Here is a 27,178-nt window from a genome sequence, read left to right as displayed (position 1 = left end):
ATCAAAGATTAAAAATAGTAAAAGACCTAATGTAAATCACAATAAACACATAATATAAGCTAATAAAAAAGTATTTGATTGGTCAAATTGACTCATATTATATAAGTAATATTAACAGTCTTGGGCTTCTTAATTTTCGAATAACAAATTTAGACTCATTTACTCATTTATCCTAACATCCACAAAATAAAAATATACATTTTGCATATTCTTTACGTATAATTTTTATAGATAATATTATACTTATCTTTTTACTAAATTTAGATGCATATTTTAGTAAAATTAAAACTTTTTTTTACCTGGTATTTATGTATAGTTTTAAGACACAACAGTTTTCTACTTTGTTAGGGCTAAATGGGTGCAGGATGTTCGAAAATGTAATTTGAAATTAAAAACCTTTTTCATACAAATTATCCTTGATTACCTTAGGCCACTCCTAAAATTTCACTTTCTAAAAAAATTAATAGAATAATATAAACACATAGTGTAATTCAAAAAAAAAATTCATATTCCTCCCAAATGATGGTAACAAGTACAGCAAAGCAATAGTTAATCCTGAAGTACATTCTGTTTGCTCATTTGCAGCAAGATTTGGATTAAAGAGATACTAAGCAACAAATATGGATCCATAATTACAATGATAATTAACCAAGTATCAAGATTTACAAGCATATGTTACACCAAAGTTATTCTTACAGCAGTTAATGGTACAGTATGAGCCAGAAACCATTTCCAACTGTATATAACTAACTGATCTGGAGACCTGCAACACCTACATAATTGCAATTAAGCCAGCTCTCTCACAGTGTGAACAATGTGATTGCCAGTCATCTAACTGGTAAGACTACAACGAACCGTTCCGAAGGTCTCAAGAAGCATTCCAACTGAATAAATTTGGCTTCTACTCCCGTGGCCGGGCAAGCCATAGAGAGCTCAATGCTCGAAGTCTTGAGAAGTAATCATGTATTGCGAGGAGGGCACGAGCAGATTGACGGGTAGTCAATACTTGCTGCATTCGATGGAGAGTCTGCTGCCGCAAGTTGTCAGCCTGGAAGAGAAAGAAGTATGACTAGGTGAATGTGCAATCCAAATAGAAGAGAGCGAAGTCTATTAGATGGAACAGCATTGGGAAATGGGAGTGTCCAATTTCAGTTAATTTGAAATTTAAACACACATCATAACCCAATAACCAACCGATGAGGTGACTCAGTAGTCTACATCAATCTGTTTATTTATGCTCTCTTTTGGTCTTTTCCATGTGATATTATTCTCCTTACACATGACTCAACAAATGATATGACCAAATAACAGTTATTAAAATAGTGAATCAGATTGACTACTGGAACTATCTCAAATATCCAATTTAGTTGGATAATTTCGTGGCATCCGAGACTTGCAGCAGAAAAGTTACCTGGCGAAGAAAATTTTCAAGGGTCCCAAGTTTCCCCATAGCCATGGCCATCTGACCCATGTAGTTTGCAACATTTCCTGAAGATCCTGAAGGACCAAGAGACCCAGCCAATGTTTCTGCCAGTGATTGTTGCAATGCTTCCATCCCTTGAGAGAGAGCATCCTCAGCCTGTTGAGAAGATTGCTGAAGGTTGCATATTTCCATCAACTGTTGCTCTGTGAGAGGCTCCAGCTGATTTGCAAGAAGCTGTAACAGCATAGCACATGACAAACATAAGAATGCACAGGGAAAGACGTTTAAAGAAAACTATCATCCTCCTTGCAGCAATATTGTGTTCATTAGTTAATTTATTTTAGTTCTACAGATTAATTCACTTTGGCGTTCATTGCCCCACGCCTCTTTTCTCTGTGAGAAGAAACTTGGAACATGTACAAGGAGTGAACATCTGCACCTTTAAAAGCTCAGATGAACGGAAACCACCAAGCCACAGGAAGCACCTCTCTGCAGGTGTCTTCCACATGCCTGATAACATATGAAAGACATCTGCCTTAGCAGCAACACCCTTGAGCCTGAATATTTCATCATAGTGCGCCATTACACCTTCAACAATAAGACGAAGGTCGCTGTCACTTGCATGAGCATTTACTGCGGTCCTTAGCTCATTTATCTGTCGATTATGATCTTCCAACCACCGCCCATACTCTATGTCAAAAGCCAAAGCCCCTGCAAAAGTAATTTCCACTTATTCGATAAATGCAATCTCACTTCGGATAGAAGGCGTACAAATTCTTAGGTCAATTCCTTACTAATTAAAAATTAACAGCAAGAAATCTTGGAATTACCATTCCCACTCATAGCATGAGATTGATCTCCTGAGCTAGAAATAAATATGCCCTGCAAGAGTAATTTGTAGATAAATAAACCTACAATGCATTTTCTTTATCACAACTACAAAATGACATGTAGACATGAATTATGTGGAGAAAACCAAGGAGTAATAAAAAGTTACCTGCTGGCGAGCACGTTGAAGCTCCTGCTCTAGTTGTGTAAGTTTCAGCCTACTATTCTCTAATTGTTGAACATATGCCTTGTAATACAAATAACACAATTAGCATGATACCTTAGAACAAAGAGCACTGCTATAACAACCCTGAAACATCCCGTAAACCGAAGTTATTGCGGTGGCACCTCATGTCGCCGGTGCAAAACTTAACTCACATTACACACAAAGACTGGTGGCAATAGGTAGGCTGGATTTATCTTGCCGCCCTTGCCACATCAAAAGCCCCAAATCAACAATGGGTTCTTGGGATGTATTTGGAGGATGTGAAACATATCTAACAAATTAGCAAGTCAATGAACAAAGGCCTACAACTATGTACTAGCATCAACTGGCTAGTCGTATAAGAAAACCCAGTGAAAGGAACTGCAAATCCTATTGAATATTGATATTAGAGGTAGGATTCATATGAATTGACAGCACATAACTATTTTCTTTCCACCAGTAAAGAAAAAAGCATACCAAGCACAGCACCTTTAGAAATAAGAAGGTTAAACTAATTACCTTTAATACTTATATGATTGTATCTTCACCATATTATGGCCCAAGGAACAAATGTGATGACTGAAGACAATATTAATATGCAGTAACTGCGAGACGCAAACTTGGTTTTTTCTCACCTTTCTTCAAATACAGTAGTTCAGATTCTGTGACACTCATTTAGACATGAAAACAGACTGTCATGTCTCTTGCATGCTTGATCATATATGGTCTGGATTTGGCTTTGGCATTTCTTACACTAAAATTTGGTGCTTGCCTGTTGTTTCAGACAATCCCTTGAGACTTATTAAGCCCAGTAAGCTGCTTGTTTAATCTAAAGCCTCAGTATAGGGAGCAAAAAAAATTGTCTGAATAGAAGTAGGAATTATGTGTTCAGTATGCAGTCATTTCCACCAGGTATCGAAGAACATTTGGAACTAACTAGCTAAACAATAATAGAGAAACTATCAGTATTGCATATGATGCCTACACCAAATCAAATTCCTTTTCCATCCTTAGTCTTGTCACATAATAATTGAACAGCACTCACAATTCGGCAAAGAAAAGATCATAAATTTATGAAATAAAATTAGTTCTTGTGAAAAATCTAGCCTGTGAAAGTCTTTATATACCTCATCTACGGATTATAATTACTCCCACTAGTGGAACCAAATCCAGCAGTGTTTACATAATACTGGCCAAGTATATATATGATTACATCAACAACTATTTGGAACATTAGACATTCTTCTTCAGATCAGAGAGCCTGAAAAAAAAAGTCGAACTTACAACTGCAATGGGTTAATAGCACCAAACTTGTGTATACCTTTTTCCTCAATCGACTCTTCCTTGCAGCTTCACGATTTTGAGCGAGCCGACGAAGTGTCTGCCAAAAACAAATGATTAATTCTATTACAACCATTGAATGTATCCTCTAGATCTCAGGAGTTACGGTGATTTATTACTTTTTGGTCCCCAGATTTGTCCTTTGATCTGTCACTAGAATCAGAAGCTGCTAGGGCAGCAATTTGTCCTTGTTCTAACTGCACAAAAAGATAAGCATAAAATTAAGAAACAGATCCAACAATTTATCAAAATTCATCTAAAGCATAGTCAATCAGGAGAGACATTCAGCAAGAACAAATATGCAACATCCAGTGCTTTAGAATAAGCAGTTGATTTCTCCTTGAGTTGGGGAAGAATAGAAACCAGGGATACAAGAAAGAACAAAAGAAAAATGGAAGGTATAACTGGTAAGGCCATGACTCTAAGGGTGAACAACAGAGCATAAAGAAAAGCATAGCTTGGGTAAAAAGTCCAGATGCAAGAGCTTAAAGCGCATATCTTTTGATTCCGTGAACAAAATCAACAACTAATTGACATGTAGATTTAACAGGCATAAAACTTACCAGACAGTCACCTTGGAGGATTGAAAGTCAATTTGCATGGAAGTCACACTATCAGACCCAAACATCACATTCGAAGCACAAACACAACTGTAGACAGTAAACCTTTTAAACCATTCATAGCATAGCATGTTTACCCATTTCTTATGAGGTCATCTGATTTGCAAACATATATTAATGACGCATCAACCAAAATCTTAAGATTCCATTGGTCAAAAATAGATAAATAAAAAACTGCTCTGGAGCATAAGGCATGCAACGTCTAAGGAGGGAAGCACATGCAGCCTTATCCTAGTTACAGAGGGCTGATAAGGTAGTTTCCAGGACTTGAACCATGACCTCTTTGGATGCAATAGTCAAGTCTGACCATCACACCACGTGAAGCTCTTATTAACAAACAATGAGATACATTCATATAAAATAAATTTTCAAGAAGATGGCATAATAATTTCTTGGTTTATGTATTTTCTGTACATCAGCAGAAGTTGAGAATCAAGAACAGACAAACTGACAGTAGCCAAAAACTTTTCAAAGAGTACAAGTACAGATAGAGTTGTTATTCAAAAACTAGATAAAAAAGAAAAACAAAACATCAAAATGAAAAAAACGAATATTCCCACAATCGCAAATGTTGATATGCTGAGAATATAGGCATATGTGCAAACCTGCTGCTAGGATTGATCTGCACATTTTAATTCCTCAACCACACAGTCTAGAGAAAAATGTTCACTTAGGCCTTGTCCACTTGTGGAATAGAACTGAAATAGGAGTAGCAATTCCTATTTGTTATTATCAAAATGAGGGATTTATTCTAGGAATATTTATTCCTATATTCACCAGTATTATGAAATAAGTGTAATAATTATATTTGATTTAATATAAAGTGAAGGAAAATATGGAAAAGAATTATTTTATTTTTTTATGAAATTATGATAAATACCATTTGATTTGATATATAATAGATCGATGGAATAGATATCAAGGGTAAATTAGTAATTGGGATAGTGTGCAGCATACTGTATAATTTTAATGAATAGTATTTGTATTCTTTAAGGTTCTAAGTATCAGAATCGGGATCAGAATCGGCCGTCTGAAAAAATGATATGTATCGGCCATATCGGCGGTATCGGCAGTATCGACCATCCGTATCGTCCTATATTTTAAAATAATTTTTAAAATACAGAAAATTTCTTAATTTTTTAGAAAAAACAATAATAAGATATAAATATAAATTATTTGTATATAAAATCTAAAAACTAAAAAATAAATATTATTTTCTCAATTTCTATTTCTCCCCCATTTTACTACTCACTCTCTCTCTCCCACACAAATTAAAAATAATTCTTACTCTCTCCCACTAATTCTCTCTCTTACAAACTCTCTCTATCACTAACTCTCTCTCTATCTCTCTCTTATCAAAAACTCTTCCTAATTAACTCTCTCTCCCACTAACTCTCTCTCTCCTACTAACTCTCCCTTAAAAAAACTCTCCCTCTCCCTCACCGACTACCACCTCTTTCCCTCTTTTACATTGTTTTTTAATTATTGTTTTTTCTCCACGTCTCTCTCCTCTCCCCCCTCTCTTTCTCTCTCTTTCCCCTTTCTTTCTCTCTTACCCATGCTTGTCTCGGGCCGGATCGGTCGATACGGCCGATCCCGACCCGAAACGAATCGGGTATCAGCCAATCCCACTCAGGATCAGTTGAAACTAGGAACCATAGTATTCTTGAATAAATATATTATGATATTCAGTTATTATTCTAAAATAAGAAAAAAGTTATTCCTGAAGTGAGCAACAGGGTTTAGTAAACTTGTCTAGGCTAATGCTTTAGACGTGTGACTGCAGGGCCAATCTACACAATGAGTCATGACAAGGTTTTCATCTTTGAACTAGGATAAGAGCAAATACCCTAAAACTTCCCTAAAATCTACCTAAATTTCAACCTTTGCTTTAAGTGCGTACCCAGTATCCACTATCCACAACTCTCTTATTGATCAACAAAAGATATCACTAATGCCAATCTATGAAACATGGATATAGATAGACAAATGCGTATAGAGATGCATGCACAACAAATCATAAAAGGAATTTTTTTCACAAGCTTTTCTTCGCTTGAGAGACAAAAACACCTTTATTAGTTTGAATAATTTGTAATCTAAAGAAAAAGAATATATTAAGTTCACTCATCATTCTCATCTCAAACTAACCTTGCACAAGCGAAGCAAATTCATGCGCCATGTTCTCACTTGTTGCCCAAAATAATATCATTAGCATAAATTTGTGCAACAAGAATACATATAGCATGACTTGGGGTATGCATGTTTTGAGGAATTATATATGTAGCTTATTATAGTAAATAACCTAGAAAGCACATCATGTTATTCATAAACAAAGCAATTAATCATAGAAAAATACCTAAGACATGCATACAAAGCATTAATAATCTAAGATGCAACAAGAAAGTAGAGAAAAGGCTCCCACTATTCAACATAATTATTACTGAAAAGTATGTGAAAGCTGTGATAAGATATTGACTAGCTTCAATGCTCTATCACAGAGGCACTGGTAATAACATTGATGCCAGCAACACCTAAGATTGATTAGAAAGAAGTAAGACATGAGACATAGATACCCCCTTGGCTCTTGAAATCACAAGTACAGTTGCAATTAGCAAGAAAACAGCCAGTTACAAGAGTTTCTACTCACAGATGATCGTTAATTAGATGATGGCTAGAACTTCCACATTAGAGACTGCGGAAGAAGTACAACTTGACGAACAGAAATTACAAATAGCTATGTGGCTTGAACAGTATTGCTTTCTTGGAATAAACAGAAAATAGGAAAACTACAAGACATTTCTGCAGTATGATTGGAGTCCTCAAGAGAAATCAAAATTGAGCTGACTTTTCGACAATGGTTCCAATCCAATGCAAATTTGAGATTCTTCACACTTGGGCAAGTCTTTTCGGATCAAGCAATCAGCTAATCCTCTGCAAGCGTTAAGCACACCTTAAACCTCAATTATTATTCTTAATTAAGAGTAAGAACCATTTGTAGATTGCTTGCCTAACCTTCTTAAACAGTTCAAATCATTTTATATCTCCTAGCAATTGCTTTCTAAACACTCTTTCAACTAATTCATTTATTTAGCCTCTCAAATTTCCATTATCAACCTTTTGCCGACCATTCATCTTTTCATTGTGTATGTGCATGTCAGTTTTGTCTCCATAGACAAAAGTAAGCAGTCATTATGACAGCTCAAAGTGCATTCTAAACATTCTTCCAACAAATTCATTTATTTATCCTCTAAAATTCCCACTATCAACTTTCTGCAAAGAATTCATCTTTCCATTGTGTGTGTATGCATGTTCATTTTGTCTTTATATAAAAATGTAAGCAATCATTACGACAACTCAAAGCATATTCATTTGAAAACGGTTTGGGGGGGAGAGTTGTGGAGATTACCCTGTTGTTTTTGTCATCAGTATCAATATCTGTTGATGTATCAGTCCTAGGACTAGTATCTGCCATTGTGGACTCTCCCCAGTTCTCAAAGTGACCACTAGAAAGTGATACCAGATTAGGTTGTTGTTCCTTTTGTGGGGGCAAAGTTCCAGATACAGCTCTAGCTGCTGAAGTAATATCAGTTGAAGCGAGAGCCTGCTTATGGAAAAAATATATATATAGATAAAAGAGACATAGGAGGCACATCAATATATATAAGAACATACAGCACACTGAGAAAAGCTGACTCACCTTACTAAAAGCACCAAAGTGAGAAGGACTAGAAGTAACAGCTTGTCCAGTTGATTTTATATTAAATGCAGGATCTGCAAAATATGAAAAAAGAAAAGATGATTCCCAAACAAACAAATTGAAAACACGATAGAATAAGGACAGGAAATTCTTCAGAAGCAATTATTCAATTTACTTCAAGATAGAAGGTATGGAACCATCTCCTCTCAACAATAGGATGAAACTGTGAGACTACCAATAGTTGTGATGACTAACAATATGAAAATATGAACAATATACCCACCTTTCTGTATTGCCATTTGTCACAAATATGAGTTTCTCATAAGGTAACCATATTCAATTTGCAATGGAGGAACTAAAATACAGATGAACATGAGCACAAGATGTTATCATAAAGAAAAATTCTACGAAACTACCATATTCTTAGATAAGTATAATCCAACAAAATTCAATGAAGATATAAGAATTATATTATATACAATTATATTAATATACTTACAATATGGTAAGTTTAGAGTTTAGACAAATGAATGTTGAACCAGAAAAGCCAATACATACTTCTGCTTAGCCCAGAAGAATCCCCTACTCGAAATCCAATAGACTGTTCAATCCCACCAAAATCTGAAATTCTAGAGGGAAGCATTCTATTTCCCTTTGCGCCACTAACAAAGGCAATGAGAACCATCAGAGATTATTTATAAAAATAAGTACGTATCAGAGATGACATTAAATTATAGATCCCACAAAATGTCAATCAGTAAGTAGTGAAAATTAAATCAATAATGCATAGTGAATTCATCTAAGAAATGATGAAATCTACTAAAAAAAATGCAATCTTTTATGCTAAGATAACAATCCAAACATTATCTGAACCATCCTTCCCTATATGAGAGAAAACAGACTTTGCCCATCAGGGATAGATCATAATAAATACAACTACAATATCTTTTTCAATATTTTCAGTTTCTTTTTCTGTATAAGTTAGGTCCTAAACTTAAATAAGGTAGCTCTCTCTGCCGGCCAAGAAGCTGATCAATTTGCATTGTACTCGTTGCTTAATCTCTATTGTACGACATATGCAAGACAAAAGAAAAACAATGAGATTGATGAAACCTAAGTGACCGTTTGATGGATCTAGCTAAGAATACCAACAGGACCATCAAGGTGATCATATGAACTATTACACTCCATATCAAATTTAAAAGCATAACCATTCTCATATTTGCGAGTATTAGAACCTCTCAGAAATTGCAGTCAAATATGTTATCCATGTCGGAAATCACCAAATAGTCAAATAACTATTGTGTTATAAAGAGAAAAAACCCCAGATGCGTGCCTAGATTTCAACTTCCATGACTACTTTTCTCATCCTCTCCCAGAAGAAACAATGTCACAGAACCACTACTGAACAAGAATTAATTAATATGTATAATTTGCTAACTAAGCCATAAGAGAAAAGCCAAAACCATGTGAAGTAATTAACAACTATCTAGTAATCTAGTCTATGTCCTGCATGAAGTCAATTTTCAATATCAGTTTTAAGGATGAGCACACATGATGATACTTTTAATATACCTTTATTACAATTAAATTCTTGAATTTAGAACTCAACTTTACATGGACAAACTGTACTAGTTAGTTAAAAAAAAAAGTACTTATCTAGCTACACCTACTTTACATTATCATTACTCAAGAAATGATTACATGTCACTATTAAGTCACTGACAAAGTGACAAAATGTATTTAAAATTTATAATCACTGCAGGATTATAGAAATCTGTTCTGATATAGAAATCACTGACTATAGAAATCTGACAAAGTGAAATTCCTCTTCTGTCAATAAGGTCATAGCTGATTATAGAAATCTGTTCGCTGTTGATATCCATGCAGAATTCTTCAAATATAAACTAATATAGTGATATGATGCACCAAATGTCAAGATGTCCTTGTGAAAGGAAATTAAGCACTCAGTATTGCATTTTCCTACAAAAGTTTTGCAGTACGAAACAAATATACCTCCTAAAGGTCAATTTGACATTGGTGGAACATGACACAAGTCACTGTTTGAATAGGATAAGAGTTGTGATGACAGCGTTCTCGTAACTGAACTAGGCTTCGTAGGGTGAAGAAAGACTTATGGTGACCCTAGCCCACTATGACTAATGGTACCTTTTAGTTCTAAGCTTTTAGATACTCAAACAAGTAGTCCTGCTATCGACAGAAAGATGATTTGTAAATGACTCTCTTTGTGAAGTCAGAATTTTGAGTCTCTATGCTACATAGCATGATTACTTTTTTTCTAAATTTAGGCCAACATTCTCTATTTTTGGAAAGTTTATACTTTTTGCGAATCAGGGTTTTAGTCCTAAATTTCTCTATAGATGCCCTTGTAGGTCTGTGCATTTCTTTTCCTCTCATTCCAAATTTTTATTCTTTCAACTGTTGATGGTTCGATGCCTTTCATCTGGCATCATCAACGAATCAAGGAACCATTTTGTATCTAATGTCAGGAGTGTGGTGCTTATTCATGCTTCCTTGCATCACCAACATGTATTAAATGACAAATGTAGATGAATACATTCCGTTAATTCAAATATGAAGAGAATCACTATAACTCCCGTGCTCAAAACAAACAAAAGCCAATATTTGTGGAATAACACAAAATTTTCCCATTCTGCATAATTACTTCTTGCAGTATAAACTTAGGTTCAAGCAGCCCGAAAGAAAATCAATAATCAATTTTTTTTTTGCATCATGAAACTTCAGTTTCTCAAACCAACGACAGAGACCAACACCACCCCCCCGGATTTAAGAGTAGACTCCAGATATACTTGAACGACTACAACAGAAGAAGCAAAGTGCGCGAAACCAGCATCCTATTTCCCACCAATAGCCAACTAACATATACACCACCACTTTCCACCCAAAAAACCTATACACCTCGACGAAGCCAACACCAATTCATCTAGGAAGAAATACCCAGACCGAATCTCAATCGAAAAACAAAAGGCCGATTCAGAAAAAGACCCCGAGCAAATTAAAACATAGTACCTTTCAAGCTCTAGAAGAGAACTCCAGAACTCTCAAGCAGCAACCTTTCACCAAGAACGACAAGCCCCAGAGCCTTATCGTATTAACCTTACAGCTGAAGCAAGCTCAAGTCAAGAGCACAATTTCCAACGCGAAGAAACGAGAATGGCGAGCTTCGACGCAAATCCCAACAGAAGCGCATAAAATAGCAGCCGAAGGGCACTAATTTGCCCGTCCATCCAGCGGAAAGTAGCGGACTTGGACGAGCTTAGCGCGTTTAGCGCCCCCAATTCGGCTTCCCCGGAAACCCTAGATTTTGGGGAGAGGTCTCCGAGCTCGGAAGGATTGGAACTTGGAAGACGTTGACGGGGAGGTAACGTTACCGCCCTCCCTTGACCCTTCCTATTCCTTCCCTTTTGACTCTCCTCTCTCTCTCTCTCTCTCTCCTTTGTTTTGCTTTCTTCCTAATTAATAATTGTGTGATAATTACGGGGAGAGGAATGGATGATGTCAAGATCCATTTAATCTTTTAAATAAATAAATAAAATATCCATCTAATCTTGGTCAGAAATTTCAGATAACAAATTGCACCACCCACCATGTAATTAATTATCCCTTAAATTAGTCTGCCTTCATCAAATTCAAAGGTCGCGACATCCTTTATAATTTTACTGTGACCCCATCAATTAATTCATTCGTTACATCTAAATTCTCCGTCTGAGCTCAATAACTTTTTTGAAGCGTGACAGCCAGAGAAAGAATATTTTTATTCATCTCTGGGCGGCCATCAATCAATTGCCTCAGAGATCGTCGTAGCACTACTCTCTTTTTTTTTTAATGGACTTCATCACGGTAACATTTTATATTTTATGGACCATTTGCATAGAAGCTAAATTATTTTTGAAAATTTTTACTTCGGTTTCTTCTAGAATATTATTTCTATTATTAATTTCCCGAGGGAGAGAAGAAATTGTTTAAAAAAAATGTTCGTATTACTTTCTCGTCCATCTATGTGTTTTTAATCACCTAGTTGCCATTCGGAATCTTTGACAATCTTGGTTCTTGATTAGGCGAGGCGACCGAACCATACATGGAATCTTGACCGTTAGGGTATATTCTCCTATCTTCTCGTTTTTCCGATCGTGTGACGAAATTGTTTTGTGAAATAGGTGTGCTGCTAAGATTTCTGGGAGGCAGGGGTGAAATGGACCAAATTAACTCCGACCCCACTCGTTATCTAGTTCGATTCGAATTGAATTTGGATAAGAGAATTTATTCAATCTGAATACGGATAGAATTTTTAGAAAAACCCGGAGATATGTAAGATTCTTTTAAAACTGTTCATATTTTTGTGTTAATTATCTCTAAATAAAATATTATAATTAATTTAAAATTCAGTCCGTGTCCGTTTATGATCTAAAAATGAGAGGGAATAGTGTAGTTATTTGGGCGTCGACATTAGTTACTCAAAATAACGTCAGGGTGTAAAGCGAGAATTATAAAAATAAAGCGAGGAATTGAATTACAAAATTCTCAAAGACATAGTGCGAATAACAAAATAAATAAAATATAATATGTGATTTATAGAAATTCTATAAAAAAAAATAAATAAGGGCTCCACCTAGTGTGTATATATATATATATATATATCCTCTTGAATTTACTGCAATAAGAAAGCTTCCCATGGATCATTACTTTGTTACACTTCACCCTTTCGGTGTCAAACACTTGCAAATTTTAGATTTTCTATCCAACATTCTTGCGTAAAATATTTGGGCGAGCAAAATTTGTAATAAAAACTCATAAGGATTAAATTAACTTGCCTTCCTCTGCATATTAGACAGTAATCCCTTTTAATTTGAGGCTCACAGGGCCAAAGCCCTACTTGGAACATTGATTAGTTTAGGGCTTAAACAGAGTTGGGCTCGATCGAGGCCCGGAAAAAATGAGGCCCAACCTTAAAAGTAGGTTTTGTCCAATAGTTTTTAAAAGTAGATTTTTTTTTCTTTCTTTCTTTCTTCCTGAAATTCCTTATTTCGATTCGGTTCATTTTGTTTTATGTTTATATTTTTCGTTGCTCTTATCTTTTCAATATATTTATGCATTTGATTTGTCCGATTAGGGCTAGCGACCAATGATCATTCTCGGGCTCAAGTCGGACTTAGCTTGCATAGCGGCACGTCAAGCCTTTTGACCAACTCTGACCTAAGAATTAAGTGCAATTTCAAAGGATGGATAAGAAATTAATGGAGAATTGACCAACTCCGTATTATAATTTAGTCAAGGTAGTATCCAATAACACATAGTTATTGGCTGACTTTTTCCTTACCTAAAATGGGTAGTCTAGAAATTGGACCAGAAATGTATATATTCAAGTTTGAATTCATCTTTGTTTGAATCTTTCACTGGTAGACTTGAACATTAAGGATAAGGGTGGAAATGGAGAGAGAGAGAGAGAGAGAGAGAGTTAAGATTTGTTAAGAATTTTAAATCCAATCACTAAGCATGTTTCAGAATTAGGTTTATCAACATAATAAGCTACTCGAGTTTGAATTAAATTTAAATGAGCCAAGCTTCAATTTCAAACTTATTTGCCAAAATTAATGCCGATAATCGCTATATAGGATTTTCATACTGGAAATGATTTTAGATTATTAAATATTAATCTCATATTTAAGCACTTAAATATAGCTACTTCTCACTCTCATATTTAAGCACTTAACTAGTCTTACCAAGTTACAACAATTAGTTAGCTTATTGATACAGATATGAAAATATTTTATTACTATTATAAAATACAAGCTAATATAAGGATGACATAAATAATTTAGCTATTTAGCAACTTACTTATAATAAAAAAAAAACATTACTGTCAATGAACTATATTTAAATTTTAGCATTCGTTTCTTATAAAGAAAATTCTTAATAGAGTGTCATCTCCGTTACTGGCAGCTGGTATTCGAAACGATCGAGTCGTCTCTTACTGACGTCTCGGAGGGCGACAGCGTTGACTAATCCTTTTTTTTTTTTCCTTCTTCTTCTGGAAGAGAAGAGACGTGGTTCTCTCCATCAACTTCCCAACAAATTAAAGAGAATTTTAATAGGCAAGGCACATAAGTTTATTAAATCCAATACAAGAGGAAAAATCCTCCAAAATAGCTGAGAGAAGGAAAAAAGAAGTAGGCCGCCGGCCGGTGATGGGGAAGGGAACCGTAGCAGTAGTGCCCGGGTAGGCTGATCCAAGGGTTTAGGGGAATAGAAAGTGAAATATTGTGGCTTGACTAAGCCCAAATATTATTATAAAATGAATTTGGTGTAGAAATTTGATTATATGACCCTTAGGAATCCAATACTTTTCTGGAACATCGTCCACCAAACACTAAAGAATATAGATATCTTTTTGTTTCTTTCTCCCTTTCCCTCTTGCCATCAATTATATCTTCCACCTGCATGCCTTCCAGGAAGCAACACCAAAGAATTATAAACAACTGCACCCCAACTCCAACTATTAATAAATGATGATGTATAAGAGTCCCATGCCATGCAAACTTCTCCTTTCCATGTCCTCCTAATTGCACTCCATAATTTGGTATGTAATTGATAACAATTAATGTTACAGATGGAGACTCCAGCTAAGCCTAAGAAGGAGCCCATCAAGGTGGTGTACATCTCCACTCCCTTGATGCTCACCGCCAGCAGCGCCGCCGAGTTCCGGTCTCTCGTGCAACGGTTCACCGGCCAAGATTCTGACGTCGCTGATCGAACGAACCCGTTGAGGTCGCCGGTGGTCGCCGGCAAGGATTGTTCTTTTAAGAGCATGTATGATGGGAGAAGATTTCAAGATGCTTGAGGAGGACTTGATCACCTCACAGTTTTATAAGCGTGAGTTGTGGGATTAATGAGTAGTAGTTGTAGGGTTTGGAGAAGTATGAAGTTGAGCTTCTTATGGATAATATTGATCATTTAACTTTTATATTGTTAATATATATATATATGTTGGTAGCTAATTTTGATACACTGGGGTTTTTGATTAATGGTGATAGATGCATGCATGGCTTCTATATATCATAGCCAAGATGCCCAAGATGCCCAAGATGCATGAAAAGTTTGTGGACATGCATAACATATTTCAAGGTCTGATTACATGCATCGCATTAATATATATATATATATATATATATATATAGAACCTAGATTTATGTAAAAGATAAAAAGGATTCCTTTGAATTTGAGTTCACTATATATACATTTTTTTAGAATAAGTGGGCTGAGCCTGATTATATATATATATTTTTTTTAAAATAGAGAATAAGAGAGAGACTCACAAGGAGGAGATGCAAATTAAGTTCACTATATTATTCAGTTAAAGTATAATTAGCAACTATAACACTAACTTATTTTTGTAATCCGAAATGGCCTAAGTAGCTGGGCCTCTAGATGGATCATTTGATTTGGGGTCATGATTTTTAGAATATAAAAGATAAATGTCACTATTCTCTAGCAACTTGAGGTTTTAAAGTAGATAGTGAATTAATATGATATCAGATCTTATGTCATGGGTTCTATAATAGTTTAAGTATTGTTCGGTTAGTATATAAATTTTAAACGAGAATAAAAAAAAAAGTTTATGTATATTTTGGTAAGGAAAGATGTGTGAGAATTAAATTTTATCACATGACCCCCTCACACATGAGATAAATAAATATGCATAATTTAAAGTCATTAATGTTGACCACACACATAAGCATATTTATAGAGAGAGTGGTGTTTAAGTGTAATTTATAAATATAAAATAGTTAATTTATAAATAAGAGAGACTTATTCACTAATTAAATACTATCTTAAGTTTTTAAAGTAGTTAATGAGTTAATAATAATCGTATAAAAAGATATTATATCTCGTATTGTTAATGAAATATTTGTGGGCAGAATTTGTGGGTTGCATTAAGGAGAAGGAATGATGAATAACAAGTATAGAGAAATTATTATAGTCAATTTGTACTTCTTCTTTAATGGCCAACTTGTTAGGTACTCTACTTAGGACCAGGTTGAAGAGACTTCCAGCAAACTAGTTAGGTTTATGACCCTAATTCTTTGGTTAAGTAGTAATTAAACACTAAAATGAGTTCTTGGACTAGGCCCAGTTTGCTATTTGTCAAAAGTAATGTTGCTATAGTGGTTCATCTATAGATTGGACTCTTTCAAGTGGTTAATTAATCAAGTGACAGCAAATGCAAATACCATCAGACCTTTGTTTGAGACAAGATTAATGCTGACCAGTAACTTGAGAATGATATAAACCTAAACTACATATATGTACAATTTGCCTTGCTCAAAGGTGAAAAAAAAAATCCTCTAATATATAACATCATTAACATGAAGAAAGTATTGTATATATATATATATCTTAGAATAAATGAAAAAGAAAATATTTTTTATCTATAATTTTAGAGTCTATAGATAATTTTTAATTAGAAACCATCCCAGCATGATCTCATAGGCAGCTATATCATAATTCAATATTTAGGATAAATATTTTACATCCAAAAACTTGGAAAATCTAATCTCTGTTTTATGTAATTGTCATAGCCACCACTATATTTTGAAATACACTATGCTCTTTTTAAAATTATCATTTCATTAGTTAAATCTAATTAATCATAATTAAACACATAATTTAGATTTACAGAAGACTATTCTGCTCTTGCATACATTAATAAAAATAATTTGAAAACTACCCAATAATTCACCCAGTACTACTAGTGTACTACCACAGCCAACCTGCCAGTTGATTCCCTCTGCCAGATAGATGTCTGTCCCCTTCCTACTGAGGGGAAGATTGCAAGTTTTAAGGCCCGAGAGACATTGGTTTGAGACACACTATTGAATATAAAAAAGTTTTGTCTTATAAAGCACTCTTTAGATCTTTGTTCGAGAACCAGGATATTTCTGCAAGTGGATCATTTAACAAATGATTCCAAAACTTTCTACTTATAAGACTGAATTAATCAGTATTTTATTTATTTATTTATTTATAAGATAAATTTTTAATAAATTTTTTAGAATTAAATGCCGCCGAGATATGCTCGAAGCTGTCCCGCTACTTTTTAAGTCAACTGTACCATTGAGTCATCAACCGAGCCGAGCTGTTAAGGGAATCAAATAAATTTTTTTATTTTTTGTAATAATTATTTGGAGTTGGAGTCGATTTCATGATATCCTTAGTCATAGGTACTATAATAATTGGCTAGGTATAAACCACACTCATCCTCAAATTAAATACCGTTGAGATATGCTCAAAGTTGTCCTATTACTCTTCAAATCAATCGTACCGCCGAGTCGAGCTTTTAATCAAGCTACTAAATTATAATAATTATTTAGAGTTGGAGTCGATCTCATGACCTCCTTAGTCATATGTACTATAATATTGGGCTAGGTATAAAATAACAAGAACTAAATACCGTCGAAATATACTCGAAGCCGTTCTGCTGCTCTTCAAGTTAATCGTACCGCCGAGATATCAATCGAGGCAAGCTATTAAATCAAGCTACTAAACTACAAATTTTTATTTTTTTTCGTAATAGTTATTTTAGAGTTAGAATTGATTCACAGTTACTACAATAATTGGTTAGTTACTAAATTCATGTTTTAGTACATTTTTTTTATAAAAAAGAAAAGAAAAAAGAAAAAAGATGCGTTGTAGGAATAAGACGTGGATCAATTTTAGTACTAATTTACTGACGTAAAGTTTTTTGGCATTTAATTTAGAGTGCGAGTAAGTCAGAGGAGCAGCAGCAGCAGAGTGGTCCAAAAACTCAAAAGCTGTCCCTTTCCCTTTCTTTCCCTTTCCCCCTCCACCTTATTTCTTTCTTAATATGGTGCTATATGGCTCAAATATGGCAAGCTAAGGTCACACAGCTCCAAGAATATTATAAGCTAGCTCATCGTAGGATGACACGTATCACCTTTTACAGCCCACTAGCTTAGGACTCTAGTCCTACTGCAAGGAGACAAAAGAGTCCTACTAATACTATCGACGATTCTAGGGCCATGTAAAGATTCCCTGCAGGCACTATATGTTGGTGTCCGTCCGACCGCCTTCAAATTAAGAGAAAGTACAAGAAAGATTACGAGAATACCTTCGATAATCACGTTTAGAAGAAGATGGGAACTAAGGATATTTTAGTTTTTTTTTAAAAAAAAAAACTAATATTCATCTGCCCAGATGGTTTTAGTATAAATCTAATATCGAATATTTTCTACACATAATCACTAAAATAAATTAGTTAAAAATTAAGATGTTAAATAGAAATTTTTCCTACAAAATTAAATACAAACTCACAGAATGACTTCATTAGACTTTATCTGTTTCAAGATAGATAAAAGTTACATAAAGATTTTACTCTCTCAGACTCTCACAGTTCATATTGGAAGTAGGATAAAATTCCCTGATGGAGTAGGATAACTATTCGCTGCCCAATAAAATTATATCCTGTTTCGAATCTCCCAGATATGCTTTTGGTGCGTTGCATGTGCACATCGAGCATTTAACAAATGAAATTATTGCTTCAAGATCTAGCTTATCCTAGGCTGACACGTACCATCTTTTTAACCGTGTTCATAGAGAAGAGTACCTACCAACTCTATTAGAGTTAGTTATAAATTACCATTAAAATTGAGCAATAAAAAAAATGGTGATAATTTAGCGGGGAGATACTTATAATCAACTCTAACAAATAATGCTGTAACACTATATTCTTTAATCGTAATTACTATATTTTTAAACTAATTATATGTTAGAAAGCATAATCAGACAACAACAGTAAAGACATAGTAAGGGAGAAGTTTTGACAACGACTCAAACATCACCATAATAACTAAAAATAAAAATAATATGTGGAACTGGGGTTATACGATTTTCCACCAATGGGAGAGGGGGAATTTCTTCAGGCCAATCATTTGGTCGGTTCGGGCGTGGAACAGGACGTGCGTCCGTACACCCATTTTAATTATACTTGAATCGAATACGAGAACAACTTAGGTTTAGAGCTAACATAGGCATTAGATGCATTGATATGCTCTTTCTAATATAATCTCATAATTCTATTCCAGTATCTAATTGCCTAATTAGCATTCATTTCAAACTATTTATAAAGATTGTGTTCTTTTGATGAAGCTCGGCGATGTGCTATGTAAGATATGGAACTCAAAATACCAATAATTTTTTTTATTTAAAGTTAAATAATAATTTTACTTAAATCTTCTAAATTATTACTACATACACTTTCTGAATATTTTTATTACCTATATACAACTCTTAAACTCAGAAGAATATTCATATAGTTTTCTGAACAAAATAAAATTATACCAACCCCTAAATAAATAAATAAAAAATTAGTTCACAAGGGTGTGTGTAGTGTGATTATGTGGTGTATATCATCATCCTTTGCTTGCTATTGTGATCATGTAAAAGTTCAGGTCATCAATTCTTCCTTGTTACATGACATTATTCTTCAAAGAATTATAGGTGTTTTGTAATATAAATCAATATTATTTACTTTTTTGCACCACTACGCAAGACGGCATAGAGATAAAGTTAATGTTTACGATTGTAGCTAAGATTTTTATTATAGAGGTAAAATAGAAGAAAAAAAAAGAGTTCCAAGAACTATGTAAATAGGAATTTATATTTGTTTTCATATTTTTATAAAAAGTATACTTTAGGCTCTACCGACAAGTACAATATTAAATAAAATAAAAATAATATTTAATATTATAAGTGATGTTAACTTTGCCCACTTAAATAGGTATAGGAATATTATAATTATCTTACAACTAAAAATAGATAAAGTTACAAAGATATATTGGGGAGAAACAATAAATTATATTAGTTTAAGGTGCAAATGGACAAAAGTACATATTATTTTTGAGAACGCGTAAAAAACAAAGCAAATATGAAACCATGTAATGAGGCACACGTGTACGACTTTGATGGGCTCTCGGTTTTTTCCATCACCGCAGTTCACCTACATCATCAAATCTCGCCAGAGTTCGCCTAGCTGCCACGTGTCCTAACCCCATTCGCAAGGTGACACGTATCCGCGAGATATTTTCCGACGAGCGAGATATTTTGGCGTCGTCCTAATGGAATACACGTGTCGTGTTGCGGACCAATCTCGCAGCATCTGACGCACGAGAAGCGATTACTGGATCAAAGGGAACAAGGGAACAGGATCAGGACACGCGTCCTCCATGAAGGGAAATTGTGACACGTGTTAGATTAGAGAACGGTACAAGGTAGAGAAAAGTAATATCCGGTGCCCCCTCCTCTTCGTTTCACCCGGGTAAAGCGGAAGCCGGTTTTGGAGAGTCGCGAGACGGATCCCAGCGTCCATTCCGACCCCCGTAAAACTGTTCCGGCAGAACACGGGACGCGGATATACGGCTATATAAATCCTTAAAACCCCCAAACTTTTCGTCTTCGCTTCGCACATAGCCCATAGGAGAGAAATAGAGCGCGAGAGAGAGAGAGAGAAAGAGAGAGAAGGATGATTGAAGGAAACCATCGGAACAACAACAACAGCAACAACAACAACAGCAGCAGCAGCAGCAGCAGCAGCAATGGCGAGAACTTTGGGATCATGGACGAGCAAGTGTTGATGCTGGTCTTCCGCCGTCTCAATTGGGACCCACATGCTCTCTCCGTGGCCGCCTGCGTCAGCCGCCGCCTCCGCGCCGTCGCCGAGCGATTGCTCTGGCGGGAGCTCTGCATCTCCCGCTCCCCCCGCATGGTGTCCGCCCTCACGGCCGGAGTCTCCCCCCCGGGCCGCGTCGGCGGCGGTTGGCACGCGCTCGCCAAGCTCCTCCTCTTCTGCTGCGGCGGGCAAAGCTCTCGCCTTTTTACTCTCAGTGCTCCCACCACGGGCCATTTTGTTCCCGTCTCCCGGTTCTCGAAGACGTCGGGGCGCAGCTTCCTCCCCAGGCGTTGCTGGGGCGATCTGCTTTACGTCAGCGACCCGTGTGAGCATTCCGTCATGGGCGAAGACAACGATCTCGGGTCATTCCGCGGAGTGTTCGCCGGGTTCATACGGTCCCGCACCCGGGCCTGCCTCGTCGGCCGGCAGGCCGAGTTAGAGGCCCGGGTGCGGTGCCCTTATTGTGGGGCGAGGGTCTGGAGCATGACCGCGGCCGGACTCGTCCCCAAGAGCGCGGCGCGGCGCCTCGGTTCCCACGATGGGGGTCTCGAGTATTTCGTCTGCGTCAAGGGGCATCTTCATGGCAGCTGCTGGCTCGCACATCTCTCGAGCGATGACGACGACGGCGACGGCGACGGCGATGAAGATGACGTCGATGAAGACGATGATGATTGTAGTGTTGAATGGTAAGTCAAGAGGAGAGACTCTGTTGTGTTGTCTACTTGTGTTGTATTTTATTGTATTGTATTGTATTTTTACTGTATAATTGTATTGTATTGTGTTGTATGTACTGTTTGAAATACTACTCCGGGAATTGGCTTGTGTTTTATTTTGCCCCCTTGCTTGTATACACCGTTGCAGTTGCTACTAGTTTTAAATAAATCTAATTAATGAGCCTTATCTGCTAACCATTTGATTCTAAACTCGAAAGTTTAATTGTCTTTTCTCCAGTTTAGGATTTAATTATACTAACCTGGAACGAGCGAGTTTGATTATAAATTTGGCTCTATCCTGTTTTGGAGACTGACTCGTCTGCAAAATTTTATCTCCCATCCCCCTTTGCTATCCCCCTCTTTACAGCCGCTAGTTCTTAGTCTCCCTTTTCCTTCTCCTTATCCATATCCTTATCCTCGTACTCATCGATACTTTTATTAGAAATTTTGGATCCGAAGGTGCTTCCTTTATTGGTGCAATGTTGCAGGTACTGTCACTCTCCATGTCTGAAGGGTAGGTACTTAGTGAGAAGATTTTTTTTTATTTTTTTTTAAAAAATTATTCTATTTTATTTGTTCACGCTTTGGAGTATGAAGTAGTTTTGGTGAGATGTAACTTCTTTCTTTGTCATTACTCAAAGTAAGTTATTTGTTTCCTTCGTGGTATATTGTACTTCATAAGCATTAATTGTTTTAATTTTTAACAAGCAAATCTTATAAACAGTCGGCTGGGGTTTGAGTATGTTTGGTTTGCCTGTGAATAAGATGCCTTGTTTGATGGTCATAGAGGAGATGAATGGGAAGGTACTTTTTTCTCAAGTAAATTTTTTTTTTATTACGAAGATGATTTAGGGATGTTAGTTTATCTATTATTTCTAGTTATTTTGATTATTAATCATGGATATTTATCTGTTAGTTTTGCAAATGGTGGCAAAGCCTGAATCCTCATCAAAAGTAAGAAACATGAGGTACAAGTTTTGTCCTATTCATTTACCTGGGACTTCACCTGAAACTTGTGAAGATGAATTCTGAAGATTGAAGACCAATTTCGGAATAAGAATTCTCTCAACTGGGAGTAGGCTAAATTTGGTGAACTTTGAAGAGTTCATTGCTTGGGCTTAAGTGGAACTGATTCAGAGCATTGATTCTGTTCTGTAGAACTTTTCTGGTGAGAGGAATGTAGCATATAATCTTTGGTTTTCACTATCTTGTAAACTGATAATGATGTAAAATATTCTGTTCCTGGATAAAGCTTATCATATGATATCATACTGATGTGATCTGGGCTGAGTCTGAGCCTCAGTTAGCCCGAATCGGCGAGTTGGTTGAGTCTCTCTCATTTTTTTTTTTTTTTGTATTCAAAAGACAAAAGAAAAAAGAAAAGAAAGAGATAAATCTAACCCTCACTTTTGCTCAGGGATTCACCACCTACAGGGCGAGACACTGCACTAGCTGCATTAACCCTGCATAAGATTTCAGACCTGAGCCAGGATTCTCTTAGTGGGTCGATCTAGACCTAGTCTATTCCAGCGAGCCCGAAGCACCCGGTTTGCATCACATACTTCTCTAATGTGAAAGCTACACATCAAAGTTTATCATAAATTAATTGCAAAGTCCTGAATTGCCTCTGCGAGTTTTTGAACTACAATATTATGTTTACTACAAATATTTCAGTCACACTACAAGAGGAGGGAGTGAAAGAGTATTATTTCACCAGAGAACTGGAACGTGAGATTTGCGAATTTTAAATTGAATGGTTGATACTAGACTAGCAAGGTTCCAACCATAATAGTTACGGCTTCTCCCTGAATCCGTATCCTCTGAGTCTTCTCTTCCAATTGTAAGTGCAATACTCCACCTCTTGGAGAAGCCTGAAGGGATGAAAAGAAAAATGTGAAAAAAATTACAGCCAGATGTAGCAATAGGAGATGAGTGAAAAGACAAATATTTCTGTTTCCTGGAGTGAATTTACTCGAAGTTGGCACAAAGCAGTATGAGAGACCGCACCTGGTAAGCTACAAGGGTTTGTTTCTCCAGCTTTTTACTCCAATAGGGTGTCAAGGCACAATGCGCGCTACCACACACGGGATCCTACCAGAAGAGCATACATAAGAGAGAGAAATACTTGTTTTATATCTATGCTAATATACATCGATAAGAAAAATCTTTCCACGAACATAAGATGAGATAATCTATTTTGCTGTCATCTAAAGTAAAGCAATAAATGAGATACATGAGTATTAACTCTGGCATTGACATTCTTCTCCTGATTATTTTCTTTCCAATGAGTTTAAACCTGTTAAGGCAGTGGCATAACAAAAGGAAAAGCCAACAGTCCAGTTATACCTCTCTTTTGCTGTTTTATGTTGTCCGAAATGGCGTTAATAGCTCTTATCTTTGACGATATGGAAAGGAGTATCTTAAGGCAAGGTTCCAATGGCATTTCATTTTTAGTTTCACATCTCGTAAGACAATCATAATTATCTGAAAAAAATTGGATAGTTGCATGCAGTAGAATTTGTACATGAGAGCACAAAATGGACAGTGCCAATAGAGCAAAAGTACCAAAAGTATATTTGCAAACTGACAGACTCGTTGATCCAGTCCTAGACATTTTTGTTTGATGATGTTTTTACACCATAGATGAATCAATCCATGACATCTGCTGTAAAATTTAACAGCCAGGTCCTGTAGATATAAAGTAACAATACGTCCACAACAAAGCACTCCTAAAATGTAAACCAACTTTGGAAGAGGCACAAAATGGATTATGGGAATACCTCGTTGACTCCTAACTTCGGGCAGAAGAAACGAGTGAAAAAATCAAATCCAGATCCAGCAGGAGCTAGTCCTGTAAAAATAACTCCTCGTCCAGGACATTTTTCTAGCTCAGCAAAGTTTGGATGTATATCGGCAACTTCTTTTCCTGAAGAAAGTTCTACCTGAAGAGCAATAAAAGCAGCTTCTTCAGTTTAGTTAAATGAGAATCTCTATAAATGTCCAGAGAAAAACTAATTGAAGAAGCAACTGGAGATAAGAAAAGAGGTACTCAAATGACAACCTTATTTTTTATTACGACATGATCTCCTCGTTAATATGAGATAGTTCTAATTCGGCAAATCATGTATATTCAAGTAAAAGGCATAAAAATTATAGACTTTCTGCTTTTCTTTCTGACTGGAAGTAGAATACTAGGAATGTAACAAGTACATATCATCAATCTAACCAACTAATGAATATTGGAGATTATGAGAAGAGAATGTACAATGAGATCAGCAGCAGTAGCTGTTTTCTGGATGCTTATGACAGAAGCACCATTCAGAGTTTCAGGAACTGATAGAATCTCAGTGGAGTTGCATTCTACAACTGGAATCATAGGAAAATCCAACTCAATGGAGAATTTCTCCTCACCGTCGGCTGCAAAGTTTGAGGTTTCTAGATGATTTAATCCAAGGATCTTTTTAGCTGTTAGAACTCCAGATAGCGTAACAAACTCAATTCTGTCACTTTTAACGAGACCAGATGTGAGAAGAAAATGTGCTGCTGCTATTGTTCCATGCCCACAAAGATTCACCTGTAATAGTAGATAATATGCACGTCAAAACACTTTCTCCACACATTGAAGGTGCAGGAATCAATCAAAATCAGTATGCACTGATAAATCAATAAAAGAGTGGTGTTATAAGTTTATAAATAGATAAACAAAAATCTATGTAATAGCAATTATGCCAATCAGGATCCGGCCGATAGACCTATAACCATTCTTCCCATGCATATCTGCAGGTATTGATCCAAGGAGCCATTTGCTTATACCAATTGTACTACTAATTGCGCAAGAATTTAATCAATCTAAGTTTAAGAATGCGTCAATTACTCTAATAATACTATATCAGAATAAAGAATCGGCAATTGGCACATAACAGGCTAAAATTTACCAAACTTAAGCTACTGCTTAGAACATATGAATGTCTAGGATATTAGATATACCGAAATGTGTATATAACACCCTAAATTAAGTGATTTTGTGGTTCAAAAACCCCACGTTTTCACTCTCTTCAAATCACTATTTGTCTTCTCCATTAAATATGTAAATTTAAGCTTAATATAGCGTCATATGTGCAAATTCTCCTTAGAAGTAAAGGCAACTATCAAATGGGCAATTAGAATAACTAACCTCAGCAACGGGGGTGAACCATCGAAGATGGAACCTTGCGCTAGAATCACCACCGTCGGGATCCGAATCGACGGGCGCGATCGCACGAGCCAGGAAAGCGGTCTCGGAGATGTTGAACTCCTTGGCCACCGATTGCATCCATTGCTCATCCACTCCTCCCTCGTCTTCCAAGTAGCAGACGGCGGCTGGATTGCCCTTGAAAGGCGTGTCCGTGAATGCATCTATCTGAGCTCCAGAAGAAAAAAAGAAACCGCTTATATCAAATTAAAAGATATTTCAAGGATCTTTTCACCAAAAAAAAAGAGATCGAAAAGGAGAAGAGCCCTCTGACCACGGCGTACTTGACTGCTCGTTTTGCCATTAATGGGACGAATGAAGCCGCGAGAGTGGGCAAGAGCAATCGGAGCTAAGAAAGAAACTAGTGGAAATTTGAGGTGAGTTTGACTATTTTAAGTCAATCACGTCTCTCTAATTTATCCCGAATCTAGTAGTGTTGTAGAACTGCTAAATTTTAAAATCACTTTCACTTTTCGTCCAACGACTTTTTGTAAAAATTAGTGAACTATTAATAAAATAGATTTTCAGTTCAATAATTTACGTGAAAATTTCTTCCCCTCAATCTTAGTAGTATAATTAATGATTTTTAATCTTATCACATACGTCGCTGAATCAAAAAATAATTTATATTTAGAAGCCATCGTCTGGTTTTGCAACTCATCTAATCTCACATATTAAGTTTTACAGTGTATTAGATGGATAAAAATAAAAATATTTAATCAAATTTTGACTCCTCCAACTTTCGTCGAGATAAAATATATATATATATATATATATATATATATACATACTGTATCACTAGCCCCCTCCATTAGATATGTTGGAAAAAAAGATTAAAATTTTAATTAACTAATTAGATTAACAAAAATGTTCTTATTTTCTTTTCCCTCTTGTGTAAGAAATAAAGTTTAAAGACATTAAATCTGTTTAGAATCTAATATTTAAAAGAATTATCATAGAGATTTACTTAAGGAGATGAAAGGATAGAGAGGAAAATGGATACGTTTTTGTCTATCAATTAAGTTAATCAAACGTTAAGAGCATTTTTATTACGTCAAAAATCAAATTTGAGGAGCTTCCTACTTACTAGTTTATTTTATTTTATTGTTTGCTTTCTAAATTTTATAGTTAGATTTATAGGCTTCTGTAGCCGATCAATTCCACAGTTCCTTGTGGCTCGAATTTTCTCTCAAAAAGGAGCTGGAGATGTGATTAAAATTTCTTGGCAGAGAATTAAAACCTTTTTCTTTCATACTCGTATCTTTGGAAATATATATATATATATATGTTTGCTCTCAGATACTTAAAGGAGACCACATATTGTATATAGGTTCGAATATCCTACTTTTCTCTTCAGAACAAGGAGCCAAATTATTATTTGAATGCAGGAAAGCAA

The 27,178-nt window shown here is 35.7% G+C and overlaps 3 protein-coding genes across 4 annotated transcripts; 1 reads left to right on the top strand and 2 right to left on the bottom strand.

Moving 5' to 3' along the window:
• Positions 1-590: 590 nt before the first annotated feature.
• On the bottom strand, positions 591-11,580 carry LOC140787888 (transcription factor TGA2.2). 2 transcript variants are annotated; one of them, XM_073136931.1, is made up of 11 exons: positions 11,166-11,580; positions 8,673-8,776; positions 8,115-8,188; positions 7,824-8,018; positions 3,917-3,994; positions 3,778-3,837; positions 2,421-2,498; positions 2,254-2,305; positions 1,863-2,134; positions 1,412-1,657; positions 591-1,048 (listed from the first exon to the last, which is right to left on the bottom strand). In XM_073136931.1, the coding sequence occupies exons 2-11, from the start codon at positions 8,755-8,757 to the stop codon at positions 902-904; spliced, it is 1,287 nt and encodes a 428-aa protein (XP_072993032.1). In that variant the 5' UTR covers positions 8,758-8,776; positions 11,166-11,580; the 3' UTR covers positions 591-901. The 2 variants fall into 2 exon arrangements, with proteins under 2 accessions (XP_072993032.1, XP_072993033.1); XM_073136932.1 differs by lacking the exon at positions 8,673-8,776 and having other exon boundaries at positions 11,166-11,536.
• Positions 11,581-20,054: 8,474 nt separating this feature from the next.
• LOC140783796 (EID1-like F-box protein 3) lies at positions 20,055-22,864 on the top strand. The gene is made up of 3 exons (XM_073130861.1): positions 20,055-21,524; positions 22,276-22,355; positions 22,468-22,864. Exons 1-2 carry the CDS (start codon positions 20,692-20,694, stop codon positions 22,313-22,315), a joined length of 873 nt encoding a protein of 290 aa, XP_072986962.1. The 5' UTR covers positions 20,055-20,691; the 3' UTR covers positions 22,316-22,355; positions 22,468-22,864.
• A 278-nt stretch (positions 22,865-23,142) lies between these two features.
• On the bottom strand, positions 23,143-26,192 carry LOC140783794 (uncharacterized). Its single transcript, XM_073130846.1, has 6 exons — positions 26,057-26,192; positions 25,726-25,950; positions 24,817-25,125; positions 24,332-24,493; positions 23,559-23,642; positions 23,143-23,422 (listed from the first exon to the last, which is right to left on the bottom strand). Exons 1-6 carry the CDS (start codon positions 26,084-26,086, stop codon positions 23,315-23,317), a joined length of 918 nt encoding a protein of 305 aa, XP_072986947.1. The 5' UTR covers positions 26,087-26,192; the 3' UTR covers positions 23,143-23,314.
• Between the last annotated feature and the right edge of the window lie 986 nt (positions 26,193-27,178).

The sequence above is a fragment of the Typha latifolia genome, chromosome 1 (assembly GCF_019914945.1).
Source record: "Typha latifolia isolate L0001 chromosome 1, TyphaL0001v2, whole genome shotgun sequence".
Classification (NCBI taxonomy): Eukaryota; Viridiplantae; Streptophyta; class Magnoliopsida; order Poales; family Typhaceae; genus Typha; species Typha latifolia.
This window is presented reverse-complemented; position numbering and strand designations above follow the sequence as displayed.